Genomic DNA, 25011 nt, shown 5'->3' with positions numbered 1-25011 from the left:
CCAAGTCTGCCTCTCAAGTCACTGGCATCTTGTGGACTCAGGGGAGGGATTAATGATCTGTGACTGAGAGGAGGGACTTAGGCGTCGAGGCTGCATGACTCACAAGGAATGACTATTTCACTCATGCACATTCGGTGAGTGGTTGTTTTCCCTAATTTTTGCCTCTGAGCATGCCTGTACTTTTGAGCAGCTGTTCCCAGCACCCATTCCTTTACCAGGTAGTTTGCGCCCTCTGGTGGTCAATGTGAAGTACAACAGTACAACAGACCTGTTACACTTCAAGCCAACCCTGCAGTGATGATGGACAGCAAAAGTTGGTGATTTTTGCCTAAAATATGAAAGTGGTCTGATGGCAAGTATCTGTACTCTAATCCTTAAGTGTAAGCCTAGTGGCTGTGGAGTGTCCGTGCCTGGTAAGCGTGAATTTTCAGCTGGAAAATTTCCCTCAATCATATTACAGTGTTTCTCAAATTTTAATGTGCATAAAAATCACCAGGGAAATCTGATTAAATCTCAAATTCCTGGCCTTAGCTCCAGAGGTTCTAGTTGAGCAGGAATTGGCTATGACCCAGGACTGTGTCCATTTAAAATGAGGCCTGGATGAGGCTGGCCTGTGTGGCCTGTTCTTTGAGAAATGCTGGCCTGATGGCTGAGAGCGTGGGCTTGAACCAAGCTCAAGTAGCAGCAAGCTGGTACCCCTCTGCCAACAGCGTGACACTGGGTAATATTCCTTAGCTGCTGGTGACCTCACCATCAGTAAAAAGGCAGTAACAACACCAAATCCATGGGTCCACTGTAGGAGAAAATGAGATCTTAATGTAGAGAGCTTGTGGTACAGGGTCTGGTCATGGCAGGCACCCGGTGCATGCCAGTTCTTGCTGTTTGTAGTATGAATCTGAATTATCCACAGTACAGGGCCAGACAAGACTAGGGAAGCTCGGGTTTTCTGGACCAAACAGGCACTAAATCCTGGGCCCCAAGGTCTCTGCAGTGAGGTGCTGCCACAGGCAGAGCCCCTCACTCCTCAGGGCAGCCAGTGGCTGCCGACCCCCTCGGATGTTTCTACACTGGAGACCACCAAGTCTGCTAACCAGCCTGGGCAGAAGAGTGCTGTGACTCTAAGACCCTCACAGGCAGGGAAGATATTTCTGTTAACATCTTTGTACCTGCAAGGCCAGATGGGCAATGGAACAGTTGAAGTTGGTAGCTCCCCCATATAATTGCATTTCTGGAGCAACCTCTGCTTCCTCATCTAGAAAGTGGGCTGGTAATACTACTTTCCCCGCATAGTTCTCAAGAACAAATGAGAGACAATGTGTGTAAAACCCTTCATTTGATGATTGACACTAGTAATCCTTGGAAGCTATTGTTATCTTTCCTGTTCCTTCTGGCGTGAATGTATCCACAGTGTCCTTTTCAAAGACAGACATGGATCAGGAAAAGGGAAACAGATGGTATAGGTATGTAATAAGATTTTAAAGTAGTATTTCTCAGTGTTTTAAAAAAATCCATGTTTCCCATAATAAATTTAAAAGTCATACCTTCTTATATACATATATCAGTTTGATATATAGTATATGTATTAAAAGTCATACCTTGTATATTAAAAGTCACACACATTATACATATATGTACACATGGGAAATGTGTATATGTGTGTGTAACTTTTAATATACAAAATATGACTTTTAAGATATATAATTGTTTTTATATATGTGTGTGTGTGTGTGTGTATATGTGTAGGTATATAGATAATTATTTTTGTTTTCACCATGAGGCTACCAATACTGGGGTTATAAGTTTAAAGCAATATAATCACTTTGCAAGTTATGAAGCACTGTGGATTATCACACTGGTACACTTTAATCCGTGTTAATTTTTTCATTTCTCACGTATTCTCAAATTCCTCCGGCTTACAGAACTTAAGTGGAGCTTGCCACAGGAATGCTGTGATTCTTTCCTTCGCCTGAGAAACAAATGCCCCTCACCGTGTCATGTTCGCAGCCTGACCACTAGAGGGAGCCACCCTGCCACGGGCGAGGTCCACCTAGCCCAGGGGATCAGCCGGGCGTTGATCGGAGGCACACGCTGGCAGTTACCAGTAGCATATTTCAGATTTATTAAAAAACACGTAGGTAACGAGGCAGAGCTTTGGCTAGGAATGGTCTGGAAAGGAACTGAAGGCATTATTCCACAAAACATTCACAGTGGTGCGCTGGAGACGCACGGAGAGCAGGGAGGCGCCTTAGAAGCACTTGCGGTGGACGATGGAGGGCCCGGCTTCGTCGTACTCCTGTTTGCTGATCCACATCTGCTGGAAGGTGGACAGCGAGGCCAGGATGGAGCCGCCGATCCACACAGAGTATTTGCGCTCCGGAGGGGCAATGATCTGGGGGTGAAGGTGAGAGAGAAGGGCCATGAGGGCAGTCGACGGCACCTGCGTGTTCTCCCACCTGCGCAGCCAGCGCGGCTGCCCTTCCCGGCTCCGCGGGGGCCCGCCTGGCCGTTAGCGGCCGAGGGGGTGAGAAGGCTGGAGACGCAGGGATGCCTCGGCAAGCGCGATTGTTTTTCTGGCTCCCTTCGTGCAATCTGGTCCAAAGCATTCCCAACTCCCCTACCACATTTTTGAGCAAACTGAACATTGGCCCAAAATCCTGCTGCGGATTCTACTTGAGAGCTATGGCAATGCCTCTGATTTCCCTAAGCTCTATTTCGGAATTCAGCCTGACTCATGCTTTCTGCAGAAACAAACACCAGTGTTTCAAAGACGTTTTAATTGTGCCAGAAGTTACTATGCAAGTATTATTTCCACCTAATTAAGTCCCCGCGGCTCTCTGAAATTCTGCCTAGATGCACTGTTTAACATTGAGGGACACAGGGTCCCCTTTGGAGATGAACTGTCCCCTGCGGGAGCTCCCTCTTAAACTGCACTGGCTAGTCTGTCCCTGTGCACAGGCCTGACATGCCAGGGCACACTCCTGTTTCTTACATAAATGAATGGTTTAGGCACAAAGAACAGTGAAAATTGTGGCTAAAGGGTCTAATTTCTGCTTATCCTCCAAGCTCTAGTTGAGCATTTATTTCTTAATACAAATAGCTGACATTTACTGAGCACTGACTATGTAGCAGGCCCTATGCTAAGCATTTTACATGTATTATCTCATTTAATTCTCATAACCACCTTGAAGAGTAAGTACTAAATTACTCCCATATTATATGCAAGGAAACAGCAGCTGACTCAGGATTAAGTAACTGGCCCAGGTCACCCTGGTTAAATCAGTGTCAGACCCAATATTCAAACCTGGGTTTTCCTAGGGTTTTTTTTGTTTTGTTTTATTTTTAAAGTAACCTTTTTATTTGGGGATAATTTTAGATTCTCAGAAAAGTTACAAAGAACTCTTGAGTTCCCATGGACCCTTCATCCAGTTTCATCTTCCCCTGATGTTATCATCTTGCTCTCTCAGGTTTTTAATGGTTCTCTATACTTTCTTACCACACTGGGACCCAAAGTTTCACATTCATTTCTGTTCAAGAAACCAAGTTTGGAGAAGTAGGGATTGCCCAACTCTAGCTATAGCCTGTCTCTGTTATATACACTCAACCAAGTGGGCTACTCATAAACCCGGCAGCTGCCTTCATCCTCCTGCCTCCAGTGTGGAGTAGGAGGGAGTTAGAGCTGATCAGACAGGCATCCAAGAAACACAAACCCTTTGGAAAACAGTCTCTCTCTGCTCCCACCCTGAAGCCTTTTAGGGCAGGACTCTCCAAAGCCTATCGTGGAGAGATGAGAGTGAGCATGTTTCGGTCTAGCACACTGGCTTATGTCGGCTGCATACCCTTCCCAAGAAAGAGATTCGAGTCCACATAACAGAGAACTTGCTTGAATACTTTTTGTGTGTGTGAATTGCGCTAGAATTACACCTCTCCCTGTTTCCTGTGACAGAGGTCAGAGGCTCCCAGCATGGCCTTCTGACTTCAGAGAGATAATAGCCTTTGAGGAGTCACGAGCCACATGTAAGTTTGCCTCTAAAGAACGATCTCCATTTAATCTCTGAGTTCCCTTGACTGGGTTTGCAACACTCACACTATGGAGGGGCCCCGTGTGGTGCAGGGACTGAGCTTGGTTATCCTGGAGTCATTCTGTACTTTTGAGCACCTGTATCAAAAGGTGTGCCAGACAAAGAGATGAAGGTAGGATTCTAATCCGTGGCCATGGAGATGGGGTCACGTTTAGCAGTGGAAGAAGGGTATAAGCTACAGAATCTACAGTGTTTAAACTGCTTCAGAAATAAGTCTGGCTCATCTGTATTTTTAAAAAGTGTTCTACACGTGAGATGCACTATTTTTGTGATGAGGACAACAAAAATGTATATTTTAAAGAGAGATGAGCACATATGAAGCTCTGTTGACATTGAATGCAGCTGCTGAAAGTAGCTGATAGACTAGGATGAAGATAGATCAAATTTTGCATAAAATCATTCAGTTTTTCTTATGAACTGGGTTGACTTACATCCTGTAAAGCATAGGACGGTGGATTTGTGCCCCACTGCTTAGCCATAGAACCCACAAGTGCATGTGACCAAAATATGGTCTCTGAAGAGTCCTTCTCATGTGGTTATTGGGCTGACACTGCTGGCAGCATTGCACAGGGTCTGTCACCGAACAGTACCTTGATCTTCATGGTGCTGGGTGCAAGGGCTGTGATCTCCTTCTGCATCCGGTCAGCAATGCCGGGGTACATGGTGGTGCCCCCTGAGAGGACGTTGTTAGCGTAGAGGTCCTTCCTGATGTCAATGTCACACTTCATGATGCTGTTGTAGGTGGTTTCATGGATGCCAGCGGATTCCATCCCTGGAAAAGAGACACAAGCCATGGTAGGTAAAACCCATGTTAGACACAGAAAACCAGACTGGATGATCTTATGCTGGACAGAGGCTGGGCAGGCGTAATAATGTAGGAACCACCTGCCTGGGAGACCAAAGGGCCTTGTTATCTTCCATGTCTTCCCGCCTCCCATCTACTGAGGAAGCTGCAGAGTCTCCATAGTGGGGCTCCAACATGGTATCACTGACTTTTTAATAGACTCACTATTATATGTGTTTTAAATAAGGGGTGAAGCCTCAGATTCCCTGCAAAGTTCTCCCCCGGCCCAGCCCAAGCCAGTGCTTCCTGTATTGTTCAGAACTCTCCTAAGTCCCTCTTTGGCCGCTGCCTTGCGTCCACCCCTGCCCCCCATCCTCTCCTTCAGCAAAGCTAAATGGTGCTGAATCATCAGAAAAATGTTTCATTCTATTTAGACAAAGACTTGTTTTCATTTCCAATCTTGATAATACTTTTTTTTATCTGGACTTTTTGTTAATTTCTGATGTGGATCTTTTGGAAAAAAACCTTTACGGGGGCCTTCATCTTCTGCAGTGCTTTGATATAATAATAATGGTAACAATAATAGTACCTAATTGTTAATTACTAGCAATTTCTAATAATTACTGAATGCTTGTGTTTGCCAGGCACTGGGCTAAGTGCTGTGTATTTGTCTCATGCCATTCTCAGAGCCATCCTATGACATAAGCACTATTATAATCTTCACTTTATACATGAGGAGACTGAGGTTTGGGAGGTTACATGACTTTCCCAAGATCAAAAGACTTAAACCCAGGCTCACCCCTCCCAGATCCCACCTCTGTAAACAACTATGCAAATTTGTCTCCCAAAGTCAATGCTAATGTAGGAACAGGTTCACTGTGGCTGTTCTATTTTTCTCTGCCCTTACCATTCCCAAATTCTCAGCCTTCAGCACGCCATCCCCACCCATCCCAGTGGTTCCACTGTGTCCTAAGCACAGACAGCATTTCATTCTTTTGCCACACACCAAGAATGCTTTTGGCTGGACTGCAACATAGATAGTGTTTTCCTAGAAAGAAGATTCCTTTCCTGGCTTCCCTACGTTTTCTCACCTTGAAAATGTGACACTTTCCCTTGCCCTGGTTTGGAAATGCTTTCTGTCTTGGGGCTCCTGTCATTTGTCACCATGTGCAGAAGGACTTGCTTCTGCACATGGCTGGCTGGATACAGAAGAATAGGGTGACTCCCCTTGTCAGGAAAGGAGCATTTGTTGCCTACCGATGAAGGATGGCTGGAACAGGGTCTCTGGGCAGCGGAAGCGTTCGTTTCCAATGGTGATCACCTGCCCATCAGGCAGCTCGTAGCTCTTCTCCAGGGAGGAGGAGGACGCAGCAGTGGCCATCTCATTTTCAAAGTCCAGGGCTACATAGCACAGTTTCTCCTTGATGTCCCGGACAATCTCACGCTCAGCTGTCAGTCAGATACAAACGTTATGGCAAACATTAGGGTCTGCACAGGTGGTAAAGATCTACCTGCCCTACTTTAGTCTCTCTCTCAAGACGTGTTCCTGCCAAAAAGACTGTCAGTTCAATATTCTGCAATCCAAAATCCAGGATGGTAATTACACCGTAGGTCCACCAGAGAACCACCTCTGTCCCTAGTTCAGTGGCTCACACGTAGTAGACCCTCAGTGTACATTTTCTGGAAAGTGCATAACAGGAATAAAATGAGCTAGCTAGACAAAGGCACGGAGTAGGGAGTCCTTTTGTGCCATAACTTTTTTTGCAGAATAACTAATCACCCTCTGTTTGTTTTATTGAATTTTCAGTTGATCAAGAAGTCTTATACTGAGTCAGCTCCTCGGGGACCTCACAGTTTTCAAAAAGCCTCAGAGACGGTGCTGCCTGGCCCAGGTACATTGCAGCTCAAACCCTTTGCACGTTTATCCCCCTCCAGGAAGAGGCGGTGCTGGCTCAGGACCAGACCTAGTCCAGAAGGTTCTAGAGGTGCACATTGAAGGAGATATGGAAGAAGTAGGCAGGCAAATGCCTTCCAGACTTCTGCTCTCTGAGGTTCTAGGCTACTGCTTACATCTGAGGAATCTTTTGGAGGTATCTTGGGATTCTTTGTGGGGAGCAGAGGAGCCATGGAATTAATTCAACTCCATATTGAAAATGGAGCCTTTACCATCGTCAAGGCTCAAATTTGGAGCCTAGAATAAGCCTCAGACATGTCCAGAAACCTAAACATACAGACAATACCAAATTGGTGAGGGGAGGCAGGCAGCTGGAGCCGCTGGCACTGAAGACATGGGATACTTCCAGCAACGCCCGCCACTGCCCTCTTGTGGAGGAAAACTGGGCCGCACCAGCTTGGTTAGCATCTGAAGACACGTCTATCACCGTCTACTGGGTTGGTATTAATAATGGCTAACAAATATTGAATGTTTACTCTGTGGTGGGTACTCCACACGCATTATCTCATTTAATACCCACAACAATCTTGTGATATAGGATCTGTTATTATTCCCATTTTACAATAAAGAGGCTATGGATTAGCAAGGTTGGTTGACTTGTGCAAGGGTCACATAGCTAGCGAGTGGCAGAGTTGGGACCCAAGTCCTGTCTAGATGTCTCCACGGTTGCCAATCACCTCGCCATGCCATCTTCAGTCTCTGCACAATCTTTTTAAAAAATGTTTAATGGAGGGGATTTAAAAATGTTCAAGTAATACAATTCCGACCAGCTCATAATACTAGACGACTGTAACTGTTCTCAAGGAAACGGTACAGTCACTTTGCAATTTCACATAGCAAAAAAGAAAAAGCTGTGCTTTGCTCTGTGCGTTAGAGTCAGGCCTTGCCGTTTGCAAGTCTTCATCCCATCCTCTCCTTGGATAGTCACTGTGGTCCTGGAAGCTACCCTAAACCCTCTGCCCTTGTCTCCCACAGGCCTCACCAGTAGTCACGAAGGAATAGCCACGCTCGGTCAGGATCTTCATGAGGTAGTCGGTGAGATCTCGGCCAGCCAGGTCCAGACGCATGATGGCATGGGGCAGGGCATAGCCCTCATAGATGGGCACGTTGTGGGTGACTCCATCCCCAGAGTCCAGCACTATGCCTGGAGGACAGTTGAGGGGGACAGAAGTCATCACGGTGGCTGGAGAGTGGTCACTTGCTGTTTGAGCAGAAGGAAGCCTTGGGGGAGGGGGCTGTGTAAGCCTCTTAAGTGACAGGAGGAAAGAGGGCATCTGATAGGAGAGATGAGGTGGGACGGGGCTTGGGGAAGATGAAAAAAGGAAGAGCTGGAAGAGGGAAACGGTAGAAAAAGTCCTGCTAGAAATATGAAGTCAAGGGCTTATTTTGAAAGGTGGGAAGAAGATCTTTTAGGGCTGGGATCAGCCCTGTCATTTCTAACTCACCCCCAGTCCATCCCTCCCATGTGTCTGTGACCACCAAATCCCATCACTGCTGGTGTCCCAGTCACGCTCCCCGTCCCTGCCAGCTACCTACCAGTTGTACGTCCAGAGGCGTAGAGGGACAGCACCGCCTGAATAGCCACATACATGGCTGGGACATTGAAAGTCTCAAACATAATCTGCAAAGAAATCCAGTGAGCTGAGTTAGCGCCTGCCTGGCAAAGAATGCTCAGGAGAGCACACCTTGTTGATGGATGCGGATGGGCCTGCCTGGTTCTGGCAGAGGAGACCAGGGTGAAGAGGGCCAAGGCAGCCCTGTCACCTGAAGAGGAGAAGGTGAGGGTGGACATACCATCACCTCGGTGGCCTGATGGGATGGGGAGGGGAGGAGGAGGCAGGGTGCACAGTCTGAGACTTAGCAACTATATCAAAGCCAAAGAAAAAGAGAAGACAAAAATCCAGGTTTTGATTTCTCTGGCGTAAAGAAAGAGACCTTTTAAACCTGAAGCTCAGATTGGTTGGGATTAGCCCCAGTTCTTAGGTTCCATTTAATCTGTTCTACTTTCGCATGTTGTTGCTGGGTCAATGTAGCCCTAGAACCTGAGGCCACTCTGGCTGCAGTGGGAGGCGTCTTGATTCCTGGAAGGCAGGAACCGTCTGCTGGTAACGGAGGACAAAAGTTGAAAGATCATAGGTGAATTCCAGCCTCTGCCATTTCTTGCTGTGTGACCTTGGGAAAATCACTTAGTGTATCTGAGCCTTGATTTCTTCATTTATATAATCAGGATAATAATAGTTCCTGCTTCACATTGCTGGGATTTAAAGAGACAATGCATATAAAATGCTGAGCCCAGAGCTTGACCATAGCAAGTATGGAATTGACATTAGATGTCATCATTTAATAGCTCATCCAAACTAGAAATATCCTCTGTCTGGTGGATTGGATGGTATTCTCCTATAAGGTCTTGAGCTTCAGACAAGTAACAATAATAACAATAACTATTATTTGTTGGATATTTATTACATCAGGCACCATGATACACATTTATCATTTTGCCTCCTTAATCTTCACATCAATCCTTTGAAAAATAATGATGCTAATAGCATTCCCAACTTATAGGCAAGGAAACTGAGGCTGTGAGAAATTAAGTGGATTTTTTAAGGTCACATAACTGATAAGTGACAGATACAGTTTTCTGTCTGACTCCAGAACCCAAATTCCTACTGCATGTTATACTGCATTTTGAAGTTTTTAACCTAACAAGTCTCCATTTCAATTAAATATTTTACATTTTCTATTGCTCTTGGAGGCAAAAGGGCTGGTTTCTGCAGGAAGGATGTGAGTACTATCAAGATATTCCTGTTCTTTGGGACCCCCAAGTTCCTGGGAGGTTGCCCATCTGTTAGTGTACTGCTGGTTCAGGCATTCTCTCTGCTGTCCTGCAAACCCCTTTGTAACAGGACCTTCCTCTAACCCAAAAGTGCAGGGTGCTGGGTGGATATTTACCTGGGTCATTTTCTCCCGGTTGGCCTTGGGGTTCAGGGGTGCCTCAGTGAGCAGGGTCGGATGCTCTTCTGGGGCAACACGAAGCTCATTGTAGAAAGAGTGGTGCCAGATCTAGTGAGTGGGGAGACAGAGGAGAAACACAGTGATGTCTGGTTGCAGGGGACTGCTGGTTGCAGGGGACTGCAGATCCCGAAAAGGGACCAGAATGAATCCACTGAAACCAGGACCAAAGGAAATGTTACAAGTACTCACTATGTGCCCACAGTTTTACAGATGCAGAGACTGAAGCTCAAAGAGTGGGAAGGAGTATCTTACCCAAGGATTCACATCTAGTAAGTGATTGAGCAAAATCCCTAATCCAGGTCCATGAGGCAGGATGGTACACTGGTTAGGGTTACAGGCTCTGGGGTTAAATCTGGGTTCAAACCCTACTTCTTGGCTGTGTGAGCTTTAGCAAGTTTTTAACCCTTCTCAGCTCCAGTCTCCCCAGTGATAATAGGGGGATGAAAAGAATTAGTGTGCACCCCTTTGGGTCTTTGTACAAATTAAATAAGTTGACCTTAGAGTTACTATTCAGCCCAATGGCTGGCCCAGAGTCAATGTTACTGTTATTCAGCTATATCTTCTTTGCTCTCTCTTTCCATTTAAGTTAATGTCACGGGAAAATGCTTTTATTTCATAAATAAAAGAATAAATGAATGTATGCATGAATAAATGAAGCTGACCTGAAAACCTAATTGCCACTTTTAATACTTCTAGAGAAATTGCCCTTTGCAGTGTATGTGGAGAACAGGTCTCCCTGCCTCTTGCCTCCACCACCCTCTTCGCTGTGTAGCTTCCTTCCATTCAGGGTCAGACATTTGGCCTTCATCTGTTTCCAAAAGAGCTCGTGCCTATATATAGGGTGTTTGTGTGAATGGACTTGGTATATAAGTACGTTAGTTTTATGGTTGAGCACCCTCTTTACTTCCTGGATGACAAAAAGAACAAACAATTGCAAAAGCAGCTAAATGAATTACTCTGTAAAAGCATGAAAATTCTCTACCAGTGTCAGGAATATTAGATTCACTCAGACTTAAAACAAAACATTAGAACTGCTGGTGAAAGTTTATAAATTAACAAAAATAAGATCAACTTTAAAGACCTTATCTTGTCCTAGTTTCTTTGGGTTTGAATATGTGGTTTTTAGAAAGGAAATGAGACTCCTGAAATTTCTGTTCCTTTGATGGAATAAAAGCAGCAGAATATTCAAGAAAGCCTGCCAGTCATAACAGCCAATCCTACTCTTTGTCACTCTCCCTCCCCCTCCCCGAGAAGATACTTTGAATTTAAATCTTAGAAATGAGGATTTTTTTTTTGTACTAGTAATCTCTCTCTAGGAGCGTACATTCTAACATGGTGTCGGCTCCATAGAGAAATTCTTAAAGAGTATTTTCCCTCCGATAATAATATCTTTTCCTCAGTGCAAACTTCATTCTTACCAAATCTAGAATCTTAGATTAAGCAAACCTAATGATATGCAATTTTGTAGAGAGATAGAGGTTTAAGCATTACTACTGATAAATTCTAGCAACAGTATATGTTTTTCTTTTAACAACTCTCTTTGTGTGTGCATGTGTGTAGTTAGCTGATAGATTTTTTAAAAAGGCCAGATGTTGTGATTCTAATATATCTTGTTGCATTTTAAAATTTTTGTCACTTTCTCATCATTCCTTGAGCTTTTTATCTGATCACTGGTGTCTCTAAAATGCCTGATAACAAACATTAAAATCTTAGGATGAAACCCTTCTTCTCATTAGCTCTTTTAGGGTCTGAAAGATAAGGCCTCACCTAATGCAACAAAGAGGAATAATTTTTAAAATATTTATTTTAAAAATTTTGTCAGTGGTTATTATGCTTCAACTTTTTAAAAATGTATTTTTAAAGACAGGATCTTGCTCTGTCACCCAGGCTGGAGCACAATGGCACCATTATAGCTCATTATAACCTTGAATTCTGGGGCACAAGCAATCCTCCCACCTCAGCCTCCTGAGTAGCTAGGGCTACAGGTGTGTGCCACTATGCTTAGCTAATTTTTTAAAGTTATTTTTTGTAGAGATAGGGTCTCACTGTGTTGCCCAGGCTGGCCTCAAACTCCTGTCCTCAAGTGATCCTCCTATCTCAGCCTCCCATGGTGCTGAGATTATAGGCGTGAGCCACCACGCCCAGCTCAGTATGTTGAGAGGTATTCATAAATGTACCAAATCCAGAATCTTACAGTCCTCTTTTCTATACTGAAAATTTTTGAAAACTGTCTTTTAGCTATTCAGGGTGAGTTAGTGGAAAGTTTTCAAGAATGAGCTGGTTAAGGGTATTCCCAGCTTTTCAACTTTTCTTTAGCCACATTTCCCAGAGAAGAACAGCCATGCAGCCTCTGATAAGAATGAAAGGAAGGTTTATCCTCTGGGTTGCTGCTCATGCAATGCTTGTTCTAGGAGGGTAATCCAGTTGATGTGAGGAACAGACTATTAATTCCCAGCACTGGCAAAGCGCTACTGTTCTAATCTATAGAACTCTCTCCCTCTAATTAATTTATAAATCCTGGTAAGCAAAGGATTTTTTTTTCAAAAAGAAATTTTTTTCCAGTGAGCAATAACCCAGAATAAACATTAAACAAAAGTACAGTTGAGTCATGCGAGCCACATATTTTCCCCAGCAGTAGCGTGATGTTTTGGATCAGCAGCTGTGGGAATTATGCATCCTGAGGGCTTCAGCTGCTGCAAAGTTGCCGTACCTTTTCCATGTCGTCCCAGTTGGTGATGATGCCATGCTCTATAGGGTACTTCAAGGTCAGGATTCCTCTTTTGCTCTGTGCTTCATCACCCACGTAGCTGTCTTTCTGTCCCATTCCCACCATCACCCCCTAAAAAGGTTCAACACAGCAGGAGTTAGCCTTTCCCCAAGCCTGAGAATTGATTACAGTCAAATCACAAAAGATTAAATCAGTGAGATAGGAAGTTCTTCTTTTGGCCCCAGCAACAATATGAGTCTTACTGTCACTATGCTCTTAAGCAATATCCCATAGTTGATTAGAAACAGACCTGAATCAGCCTCCAACTAACAAGGGATGCTGTGCAAAAGGCAACTTTCCACTGTAATTTTTTATCTTCTATGTTCCTTGATGAGCTGTCTTAGGGCAGAGGTCGTGTCTGTCTTGTTCACCACCATACCAAATTGCCTGGCATATATTTGGCACTCAATAATTATTTTTTGAAAGAGTATATAAAATTTTATTTATTAGTCAAATGTAATTTTGCCTCTTCTAAGTCCTTTAAACCATAATTTTAAAGTTGTCACCTACCCGAAAGTATATGAATAATATTTTTTAACCATTATAATAAAAGCATTATATCTGCAAATAACCATTTGATGCTTAATTTCTAATGGATAAATCCATACCAATAAACTATTAAGACATTTGCCTAAACTAACCAGCTGCATTTTTAAAATTATTAAGATGAAGTTTAAAAAAATTCCCATTACTAGATTTTAAATTGCAATGTTCTGTTAGAACTGCAAAGCAGCTGTGGCTGCCACAGAGCCATAAAACAGTGGTCTATCCAGGGCATCTCCACTGCACAAAGTTCAACAAAGGGACAAGCAGATTTCATTCATTGGTAGAAGCTTCTACTACTTATTCTCATGAATATATGCCAAGCTTAGAGCCGTAAACATCAATCACCTTACCCTCAATGTGCAAAATACATTTCTGATGTGAAGAAGAAATTTTCCAAGTTTTTATTACATAGCTGCCACTGATATTTTGTTTATGCATAGTAGGTACAATTACTATGTGGCTGTCCAAATATATTTTGTTAACAACATGATGTAAAATTACATTTGGTCTCCATGCTTGCTTTCATCTAACATCAAGGTCTATGAGGTTGAGTGACCTGGGCTTTTAGTTTCTTTCCAAAGAGTAGCTATGGTATATAGAAGGATACTTTTAACTATTTATGTTGATGATAATGATGGTGATGATGGTGATGACTGTATTTGGACAAGAAGGACACATGGAAAAGGGGCAGACCTTATATCTGATAGACATCCACTGGATAATCTGTCTACGTTATATATGAAATAGGCATTTACTCCTGGACATCAATCATCAGAGGTATATTTTTAACAAGGTTACGTAACTTCTAGACAGAAAGCAATAGACATTCTGTGAATACATGTGGACATAAAGGGACCTAATCTATAGCCCTGTTCTCTCTCTGTTCCAATCAGAATTTTGCTCACCTGATGTCTGGGACGTCCCACAATGGATGGGAAGACCGCCCTGGGAGCATCGTCCCCAGCGAAGCCAGCCTTACAGAGCCCGGAGCCATTGTCACACACCAAGGCGGTGCTGTCCTCTTCTTCACACATAGTGGAGCTGCTTCACAGGGTTCTGCAGAAGATGGGGAGGAAGCAGCCCCAGCTGTAGTGGAGCAGGTGAGGCACTTACCTGGAGACTCCCACCTGCAGGCTGGGTTTGAGGCCATCCTCTGTTCTCCTAGCACTCCCCCACGCCCACCTAATACAGCATTTATCTCCAAGTACTGTAATTAGACTGTAAGTTTTTGATAAGCTGAAACTCTGACTTCCACGTTTATACAACTGACCGTTAGCACAGTGATTGGCAGATCGCATGTTCCCACGAGCACTTTAATGATGGACTGAGCCAATGAATGAATGAACAATCTATAGGGCACAGATGGAAATTTCAGACTTTGAGACCAGACCTTCACAGAGACTAGTCGCTTCCATATGTTAACAAAGCATCTAGATTTTCTTGTCTATATCAACTCAAACACACGTTTTTCTGGATATACTACAGGCTTTTAAAAAATTTTTCAAAAAGGTAGATTTTTGAGGGAGGGGCATCATATGAAAATTTAGAAATGTTAAAATGTTCTAGTGTTTAATGTAAATTTTTAAAGAAAAAATATTTTTTGGATCCTGAGGACTTTTACATCCATCTAAATATTAAAATGAATTAAAACTTTCTAAGAAGGTGCCTTAAATTTTAGGGGTTGTGATTATTCTCCATTAATAAAAGTCACTGTGAAGCTAAAAATCTAACAAGTGAGGGTGAGTCTGATGAATTACACATCATGTAGTAGAATACTTTTCTGCCATTAAGAAAGAGGAAGAAAAGGATAAGTTATGTTCTAATGTAAGAATAATGGGTTAGAGACAGTAACGCTGTACTATCTCATTAAAAATGTTTTTTTATGTATCACAAAAGGATTAATTATATTTATGAAGATGTTGACTAGGGTCATTTTGAAGTGGTGAGTTTTGTAGGTGTTTTCATAATTATCTTCTCTGGGTGCTGTAATATTTTAAAAATTTTCTAAATTGAACATGTATTTCTTCGGTAATAAAACATAATTTTAAATAACTCACTTTTAAGTGTGGATCCTTTGACAAAATTTGAAAGGCTGGAGCAGAAATATCCACTCACAAATTTTGGAAATCCAAGGCCTATTAGAGGACATTTTCATCCAATGCCCTCATTTTCACAAATAAGAAAACCCAGGGGAAGTGATTTGCTCAAGGGCACACAGGGCATTAGAGGCAGAGCCCCAACCAGAGATCAGCTGTCCCTTGGCTACCTCCTGACTACTCCTTGGCTTCCAGTTCAGAACCTCTTCCATTTTTCCAAGCAGAATTAGGTGGCAATATTCTGAAAAGGGAAAGACACCCAGGGTTTTCTGCCTGGCATTGAGATCTCAATTAGGATTTCAAGTTGAGGTTCACCATCTCTTAAATTGATTGCACATCCAAATCTAAGTATAAAAAGCAATTCTTTTAAGAAAATTTCTGAGAGGTAGGAAAAGAAAATAGCTATGGCAGTTGGAGTTTTGCCAATACCACTCCCACAAAGTCAAAGCTCCACCTTTCCAAATGCCTAGAATTTCCACAGTCGCGCTTCAAGTAGCATAACCCTTTGCAAAGAATGTAAACCTCAATTGAGATGATATATTTTAAAATCAGGGCATGTAATATTATCTCCAACTCACAAACAAGGAAATCAAGTCTCAAGGAGTTGACTTGTTCAAGATCCTTGAACTGATACGTTTAGTACAATAGAAATTACAAACCACAGTGATTACGAGCTTGGACTTTAGAGTCAGACTAGGAACATTGAGTCTGGGCTCCACCAGCTGGAATCCGTGTGATGTAGTAAGTTATTTAATACCTCTTAATCACAATTTCCTTAACTGTAAAATAGCAATAATAATGGTGCTTAACTCATGAATTATGTATGGAAATTCAATTTTTTTAAAAAAGCATTTAAAATAATTTATGGTGGCACACATCAATTCTCAAAAGTTTTATCATTATTCATATCATTTTATGATTAGTATCACTATCCAGATCTTTTTATTTCTAATCTTTGCTTTCTTTCCACACTGCCAAAGTCTTAGAATGTAAACTTTCAACGTGTGGATTCCACTTGCAAGAATGGAAAGAGGACTTATAAATGGCTTGTCCTTTCCTTTCCCAGACGCTGAATTATGTTTGGTGTTCACGTGATTTGGCTTTCTTCTTAGCAGACTATGAAGCTTTAGAAGAGAGGTGAAAACTACCGAGGAGACAAGAGGGAAGAAGCTGTACGAGCCCGGATGTCTGTCAGAGGTGGCTGGCACCAAGGAATTAGCAGGATCTCTGTGGATGTGCCAAGCACACTTGCCAAACCAAATGTAAGGGCTGAAAACAGGGCAAAACATTTGGAATTAGGATGGTCTCTGAAAATGAGAAGGTTATAGTCACCATGAATACAGGGATATTCTTAACAACCTTTTTTGGGGGGCAGTGATGATTTGAGGAGTATTTGAATATACTCAGAAAAAGTAGGCTGACCTCAAGCATCAGCAAGAATGCAGACAAATAAATCTCAAAATTCAGTAAATGTATTTTTATTTGGCAAAAAAATGTCGAAGAAGAGTTTTATAATCTCTAAAACGAGTACTGTCACTAGAGAAGAAGTCTCTGTGTCCCCCAAAAGAGCCAGCTCATGGATTTAGAACTCCTATCTAACCTGAATGAGCAGCTCAGTTTGGAGCAAAGCATTTCCTAATTAGGTAAAACACGCTCGCTCGAATGTCTGCTTTTGGAACTGCACCCGGGTCAGGGGGTTTGCTCCAACCGGCTAGAGTGCATCGTGTGCCAAAAATGAGTCGTTAGTGGGAGGGGAGGGAGAAAGAACATTACAGTTCCCAGCTCACTGGTCTTGAAATGCAAACCATATTTAGTCATGAATCACAAAATGCAAGGAAAATCTCAGCATGAAAACCCCAGTCTGGGTTGAAGCTGCCAAGCCGTGATTTGCAGCGAAGTTCAGCCTGGGGTGGCAGGGCTGGCTTTACAGTCATGCTTGCCTCGCCAGGCTGAGGGGAACTTGAAGCTGAAAAAAATGCAAACCAGACACCCCTGTGGCCGAGACACACACAGCTGTCAGATGCGAGCTCTGCTCCCTCCCTCTGTCTTTGCAGAGAATGTTTCAGTTGATCACCTGCTGTGCTCCGCTGCAAGTGACCAATGATGCAGATCCTAACATGTGACCTCACAGATACACTGAAGAGATACATATTTCCAACATCAGACACTACCAATTAGAACCAGGGAAACCCAGAAGCAAATACACAAATTCAGCCAAAATCACAGACTAGGCAACCATCCTCTGTTCACTTCCAAAATCCACTTCCACATGCCTTATCTGCACCAAAAGTACAGTCCAGTAAAAAATCCCCACACCAAATCTGAACCACAAACAAATCCCAAAGTTTCCAGTAACTAAATGCAAAAAAAAAAAAAAAATGTATCATTTACTGCAAACAGCTCACATGCATACCTATCATGTGCTGCAAGGTCCGGGCTGCTGGTTTTGTATAAACAGATGTCACAGGTGGCAAGCATGAATAAACTTTTATTCCATCTTTTTCTCTACCTCTTCCACCACACCAAACTACATGTTAGTCTTGTCTTTAATGTTAGATCACAAAGCCAAAAGCCACAATCATTTCAGTAGTACAATCATCATTCAAAACTATCAGTGCATGAGTTCGGCCAAATCTCTGCAGGCAACATCTTATTATACTGGGTAATAAAAGAGCCACTTGAATCTGTAAGTCACATCCCTGGGCGGACGCCACTTACCCTGACAGTACGTGGCCGGGCTGCTCCAGCTGGATGGTGTTCAGGGAGGCTGAAGGCTGAAGGGTTATATAGCCCCTTAGCCTGCTCCCCTCCCACTTGCTTCCCAAACAAGGAACAAGGACAGACTTGAGCCCGTCGTTCAGTCTAACACAACCATATAGGGACCTCAGCACAAAACTCTCTAATCTGGGTGGCCGGAGGCCTGGGTCTCTTCCACTGCATTCCACTGCTCTGCTCGCAAAACGGGAGGCAGCTCAGCTGCCTGTGGGAGATAAACACCCCAAGCCTTCAGAACAACTGCAGAAATGCCCAGAGATACTGAGCTAGGGGAATGGGCAGATGCAGGCAAAGTTTGCACATTCCTCAGAGGATGCCAGCTTGCTGTCATGCTGGCATGTCAGGCCATTTCCTAATGAACTTGAGAGCAGGAAGGAGCTGGCTCTGAGTAGCATGGACTTTTAAAAACTCTCCTACAAAGGTAGCCTGCCATGAAGAAAGATATTACTTCAGTGGCCCATAAACATACAGAGGGTATGATGATTTTATGGTAGTCAGGCTGTGTCTATAAATCAAGTCCATGAGGGGTGTGAGTGGAAATAGGAATTGACATATAGAGACAAGGTTGATGGGCCCATGTTTCACAAAGAGGAACTTGGAAATCAGCGTTACTATAAACACTTCAATTATTTTTTGGCACATTAGATATGTCTACTGATTTGTCACTGAGCAATTTAGCAGCATGATTAGGGGCCATCCTTTGACCACAGCGGTAGTTTGAGAGAGAAAGAATGTTCAAAGGAAGACTCTCTAGGCCTCCTCTCTGCCCACTAATACATTTTACAGGTAAAACAGATACCAGGTGACCCTGACATTTCTCAGAGGTATAAGCTGTCATCTCAAGTGTTGATGGATAGCTTCAGGGATTTTACATTTGTCTACACTTGTCCAAGTCAAAGTTTTAACTAAGTTCATAATATAAATATTTCTTACAGATATTGGGAGAATTTCTCTGGACTGCTGACATGTGAGAAAAATCCCAGAATGACTGGCTTTATTTTACAGCTGTGACCAGCTGTTCATTCACGTTACTGTGTCAGATCTGTTTGATTTATGGCGCACACACACAGACGTACATATTTATCTTTCAAGAATTGTGCTATTGATTATTAAAAATAATTTAAGACTAAATCATAACAGGGTTTCGCTATTGTTCTACCAATCAGAAAACACAACTGTCTGAATGTTTAAATATGAAGACTACACATTACAACGTAAAAATGGGCATTTGGGATTAACCCATTGGTTTTCATCACAGGGATCATGTGAAGCGAAAATTCCATACTTTCTTGATTAGAGGGCAATTTGAGTAGAGGTAGGATACCCCTTCCTCCTGCTTCCAACCCAAGCAGTGTCTGTGCAGTCCTTAATAACTTTATGATGTGACTGTTCCCTTAAACACCATAGAGAAGGGTTTGGTATTCACCTTTATGATTCTTATGTCATTTCTTCCTTGATTACAGTAGTGTATATCCACAGCCCTGACAGTAATTACACTGTGATGGAATAAAGAGACGTTTTATAAGAGAACTCAAGGGTTAGTTTTCTTTACAAGTGTTTAAAAAAGACAATCTATGACACTAACCAGGGAGGACCTGTAACCGAAAATAAATTTCTGAGTAAGTGATTAAATGGTCTTATTGTTTGAGATTTATACTTTCATATCCCATCCAAGTCTCTTCAGTGAGAGAAACCAGCCCGGGATGGGTATGTGTGTGTGTACAAAGAAAGCTCCAGTCAAGTGGCCAGATACCTTCTGTATCCAAGGAGTTATGGAGTAATTAGAAAAAAAGTGTCTGCTAACTTGGTTGCAGTTCAGGGATACTATAAAATAAATCCCAGGCTATAAGCATGCATTCAAGAATCATCTCCAGACGTGTTGTTCTACAAACATCACATGCCATCTTGGTAACATCATTTAGTGATGATTTATTGTAAATTCCTTGAGCACTGGGATAATTTTTATCCTCTTTGGAACCCAGTCCAGAGCTGAGTAGTAAGTGAGTGCTCAATAATTACCTAAAAATTTCTTAATTGTTCTTCATCCCCAGCACCTCATAGATGTAAATACTGGCAAATAGCCATATAATATGGATATCTGCTAGGGAAAATGATTTCCTACTGCTGCTGAAAGATTGGGCTGTAGAAATTGTTTTCTCTAGACTGATAACACTCGTTAGCTATTTCTTTCAGCTCAGAAAATTCATTTTGTCTGAAAAGACACAGTGAGAGCAAGGCACCCTTTCCATCTCCCAATCCTAGAATTCTCTAGAACCTAAGGTTGAGTTCTAAGACAGCTCCAGAGAGAGGCATCAAGCCCATACTAGCACAATCAACAGTCATCCCTCATCTTTGCAAGGATTTGCCAGGCTATGCTCTGTTCTTCATTTGAGCATGATCAGAATTCTTCATGGGAATTTTTTTTTTTTTTTTTTTTGAGCCAAGATCTTGCTCTGTCACCCAGATCAGAGTACAGTGGGCCAATCATAGTTCATTGCAGCCTCAAACTCCTGGGCTTAAGCGATCCCTCTGCCTCAGGTTCCTGAGTAGTTGGGACTATAGGTGCACACCACTACATTCAGCTAATTTTTTAGTTTTTTTGTGTGTGTAAAGATGGGGTCTTGCTATGTTGCCCAGGCTGGTCTTAAACTCTTGGCCTCAAGCAATCCTCCTACCTTGGCCTCTCAAAGTGCTGGGATTACAAGTGTGAGCCACTGTGCCCGGCTTCTTTATGGGAAATTAGATTTGACACCTCCCATGAGGATGTAAAGGCTGGTATTTTGGGGCTATGCTAACACTTAGTAGATTTTGTTAATTTATTTTCATTGTGTTTTCATTTATTTCAAAATTTGAGGAAGTCGGAGGACTCTCCCATAAAAGCAGACATGTGGCATGTTAGTGACAATTAGCCCTCAGACCTTCTCCTTGTGTAAAGTCAGAAAATTCTGGATCAATACACAGGGGTTATAATTCAGAGTTCAACTTCCAGATCTACCACTTACTAGCACTTATAGTTTTTTTATATAATAAATAGGGTTAATAACCATGTCTTATCACAAGGTGGTAATGAGATGTGAAGAGTTAATAAGTGAGAATTACCTAGAACACTGTCTGGCCCATGTGAGCACTATATAATTATTAGTTATTATTATCATCAAGTGCTGTGTAAGAGGAAGTTAGATCTAGAGGTGAGCAAGACACTTTATCAGGCAACAAAAATGCAAAGGTAAACTCTTAACTAGAAGAATATGACATCCTGGGTTCATTTCCTATTGCTGCTCTAACAAATTACAACAAACTTACTGGCTTCAAGCAACACAAATTAATTCTATTACAGTTCTTGAGGTCAGAAGTCCAAAATAGGCTTTCACTGGGCTACAATCAAGGCCTTCCTTCTGGAAGCTCTGGGTGAAGACGCTCTGGTCTCTAATTTCTAGAAACTACCAGGACTCCTTGGCTCACGGCCCCTTCCTCAATTTTCAAAGCCAGCAGTGTAGCATCTTCAAACTCTATTTCAGACTCTAACCCTCTTGCCTCTGTCTTAGAAGGATTTTTGTGATTACATGGGACCCTGATGGATAATCCAGGGTAGTCCAATATAATCTTCCCATTTTAAGATCACTAACATAATCACAACTGAAAAGTCACCTTTTTTATGTGTAAAATAACATATTTACAGGTTTGGTGGACATCTTGGAGTAGCCATGATTCTGCCTACCACATTCCCCCATCCTACCACACAAACTAATGTGTTTCCTATTGCATGTCAAGGCATTTATAACATTTTCTCAGTTTCAAAAAAGTATTTCTACCAATAGTGTTGACATTAGATATACTTACCAACATTTAACAAACACTGTCTTAGTCTGATTGTGCTGCTATAACTAAATACCTGAGACTGGATAATATTAATATATAAAAAACCAGAAATTTATTTCTCATAGTTCTGGAGGTTGGGAAGTCCAAGATCAAGGTGCCGGCATCTGGTAAGGGCCTTCTTGCTAGGTCCTCTCACAGTGGAAGCTGCAAGAGGTGAGCCCCTTCCTGCAAGTTTTTTTTATAGCAGCATTAATCCATTCATGAGACCTCCACTTCCCATTAGGCCTCACCTCCCAACACTGTCTCACTAGAGATTAAGTTTCTAACACATGAACTTTGGGAGACATAGTCAGACCACAGCAGACACTTAAGACATAATACACAAATCTTATCTTAGGGAAGGGATCAGAAAACTGTAAAACTGCCTGCTCATGATCCCCAAAAGGCCAACTAGGAAAGCAGAGTGAACTTGCATCACTTCTTTAAACTTTTCAGACTGTGTAGATAATGTAATGTACTTAAAAGATTTAGAGGGCACCTTCAAGTGCTTTATTTTTATTTTTATTTGTAAAAGGACAAAATGCATGTCATATTGCAAGATAGCACGTGCGGTTTGGGAGGCAGAAGAACTTTTAACATTCTTTTTATCATCAAGAGATAACTCGAGAAATTAGGCTTAGCTCTGAAGAACAGAGAGCTTTAAAAGCTGAGTTAAATTCCTGCAGGAGAAATTTGGTAACTGCGCTTACACTTTGCCTGCTCCTCCCACCTTTTCTACCTCCCCTCAGAACTATTATGCTCCAACATCGCCCTAATAATACTGAACAATGGACTTTCCCATTAACAAACGAGACCAGCTCATAGCTTAGGACATCTGCTCATGCTGTGCCTCTGCCTGGAAAAATACTTCCCCATTCACTCCTCTAATTCCTTCCCTAACATCATGTCCAGTGTCAGCACTGTCCAATACAGTAGCCACTAGCCACATGTGACTATTGATCACTGAAATGTGTGTAGGAATTGAGTTTCTTATTTTACTTGATCTTAATTACCTTTCAGTTTGAATAGCTACATGTGGCTTACGACTACCATATTGGATAACACAGGTATAGACAGTGAGTTGTAAATTCGGCTACAACTGAAATTACCTAAGGAGCTTTTAAAAATCCCAAAGCTCAGGCCACAGACCAATTAAATCAGAACATCTGCGGTGGGACACAGGTGTCCAACGGGTAGCCAAAGATGACAACCTTCAGAACAGAACGGGGTTCTCAAAGCATGGTCTATGAATCGACTGCATCAGAATTGACAGACAAGGTGTTAATAACACACAAAGCTGACTCCCCTCCCTCTTAAACACACCCCTGAATTACAGTCCCTGGGGAATATCCTAGAGCCATTTTTTCCAAGTAAACTTTTCATTTTGGAGTAGATTTAAGTTTATAGAAAAGTTGTGAAGATAGTACAAAGAGTTCCCATGTACCCTACACCTAGTTTCTCCTATTATTAACATCTCATATTATTTTGGTACATTTGTCACAAGTAATGAACCAACATTGATAAATTATTATTAACTGAAGTGCATAATTCCTTCAGATTTCCTTAATTTTTATCTAATGTTTTTTTCTGTTCCAGGATACAGCATTGCATTTAGTCATGTATCCTTACGGTCCTGTTGGCTATGACAATTTCTCAGACTTCTCTTATTTTTAATGGCCTCGACAGTTTTGAGTACTACTGGTCAGGTATTTTGTAAAATGTTCTCCAATTTGGATTTGTCTGATGTTTTTCTCATGACTAGACTGAGGTCATTCTCATCACTTCATATCAAGAGTAGATACTATCAAGACGACTTAGCCTGATTGATGTTAAACTTAATCACCTGACTGATGTTTGTCAGGTTTCTCTACTGAAGAATGACTCTTCCCTCTGCCCCTTTGATACAGTACTCTTTGGGTGGAAGTCACCATGCACACCCCACACTTACATGATGGGGGGTTACGCTCTACCTTCTTGAGGGCTTAGTATCTGTAGAAATTATCCAAAATAAAATCTATTTTTGATAGGATCCACAATGATTCTAGCCACACTAGAATTTGGGAATCACTCAACAGCTGGAGGAGGCAGAACCACATGATACCCTAGGGCTTTTTCCAGCCTGAATCTGATTCTCTAAGTGTGGGTGACGTAGCGAATGGGTGGATTTGCTGGACTTCTGTGAAGACTGATAGTCACTTATTTAGTCTAGAAACTAGATCACTGATGCTCTGGACATAAAACAGTGGATAAATATAGAATTGTTGATATTACCACCAGGGAGTGTTTTGGAGTTGGAACCCAGCACAGTGGAAGAGAAGAAATCCATATCAAGGAAGATGTATTAATATATATAGTGCTTTGGACCAAAGTCATAGACACCATGGCGGCATCAGCTAAAGAAGAGAAAATATCAGCTGTATCAGCTAAAAAAATGGGTGTGTGGTAGAGGGAAGGATCCTGGGATGCGTATGGCTGTGTGAAGAGGACCACCATGCTCCCTGGGCAGTACAGGGCACTTCAGAGCTACAATACTGTTATTAACAACAATGGGAAACATTCACCAAGCAGTTAGCAGAGTTAGTTTGTGACATAAAAGGTAATTCAAAAACTCACTTGTCACTAGTGGATACCTCAAACTAGTATCAAGGCTGTCTCACCAAGGGGAATGTGTTTATATTATTGCTATTTACTTATTTATTTATTTATTTATTTGTTTATTTATTTTAGAGACAGGGTCTCACACTGTCACCCAGGCTGGAGTGCTGCACCGGCCAGATCATAGCTCACTGTGCTCAGGAGGTCCTCCTACCTCAGCCTCCTGAGTAGCTGGGACTATAGGTGTGCATCACCACGTCAGGCTAATTTTTTGAAGAGACAGGGTCTTGCTATGTTGCCCAGACTGGTCTTGAACTCCTGGCCTCAAGCAATCTTCCTGCTTCGGCCTCTCAAAGTGCTGGGGTTACAGGTTTGAGCCCCCGTACCCAGCCTGTCAACTTTTAATAATCAGGGAAATGGCCAGGTATGTGCGGCAAGAATATGAGAGTTTCAGAAGCTTGGCCACACACAGGAGCAGCTCTGGGTAGCTGAGAATGCTTAGTCAGAAGTGAGGACTTCGGGAAGAAGTAATGTGTGAGGTAGAA

At 42.4% G+C, this 25011-nt stretch overlaps 1 protein-coding gene across 1 annotated transcript; it reads right to left on the bottom strand.

The window, feature by feature from the left end:
• Positions 1-2095: 2095 nt before the first annotated feature.
• Positions 2096-18235, bottom strand: ACTA2 (actin alpha 2, smooth muscle). Its single transcript, XM_045568770.1, has 9 exons — positions 17957-18235; positions 14048-14198; positions 12540-12668; positions 9767-9877; positions 8354-8438; positions 7800-7961; positions 6121-6312; positions 4670-4851; positions 2096-2389 (listed from the first exon to the last, which is right to left on the bottom strand). The coding sequence occupies exons 2-9, from the start codon at positions 14174-14176 to the stop codon at positions 2246-2248; spliced, it is 1134 nt and encodes a 377-aa protein (XP_045424726.1). The 5' UTR covers positions 14177-14198; positions 17957-18235; the 3' UTR covers positions 2096-2245.
• Between the last annotated feature and the right edge of the window lie 6776 nt (positions 18236-25011).

The sequence above is a fragment of the Lemur catta genome, chromosome 14 (genome assembly GCF_020740605.2).
Source record: "Lemur catta isolate mLemCat1 chromosome 14, mLemCat1.pri, whole genome shotgun sequence".
Lineage (NCBI taxonomy): Eukaryota > Metazoa > Chordata > Mammalia > Primates > Lemuridae > Lemur > Lemur catta.
The sequence above is the reverse complement of the archived record's forward strand: the minus strand, read 5'-3'. Positions and strand labels throughout refer to the sequence as shown.

Excerpts from the sequence above, each read along its gene's own strand:
- ACTA2 (XM_045568770.1), bottom strand. The coding sequence starts at position 14,176 with ATGTGTGAAGAAGAGGACAGCACCGCCTTGGTGTGTGACAATGGCTCC. Across the intron at positions 9,878-12,539 it reads ACTGGGACGACATGGAAAAG|ATCTGGCACCACTCTTTCTA; the intron begins GTACGGCAACTT and ends CCCACTCACTAG. Across the intron at positions 8,439-9,766 it reads ACCGGGAGAAAATGACCCAG|ATTATGTTTGAGACTTTCAA; the intron begins GTAAATATCCAC and ends ATTTCTTTGCAG.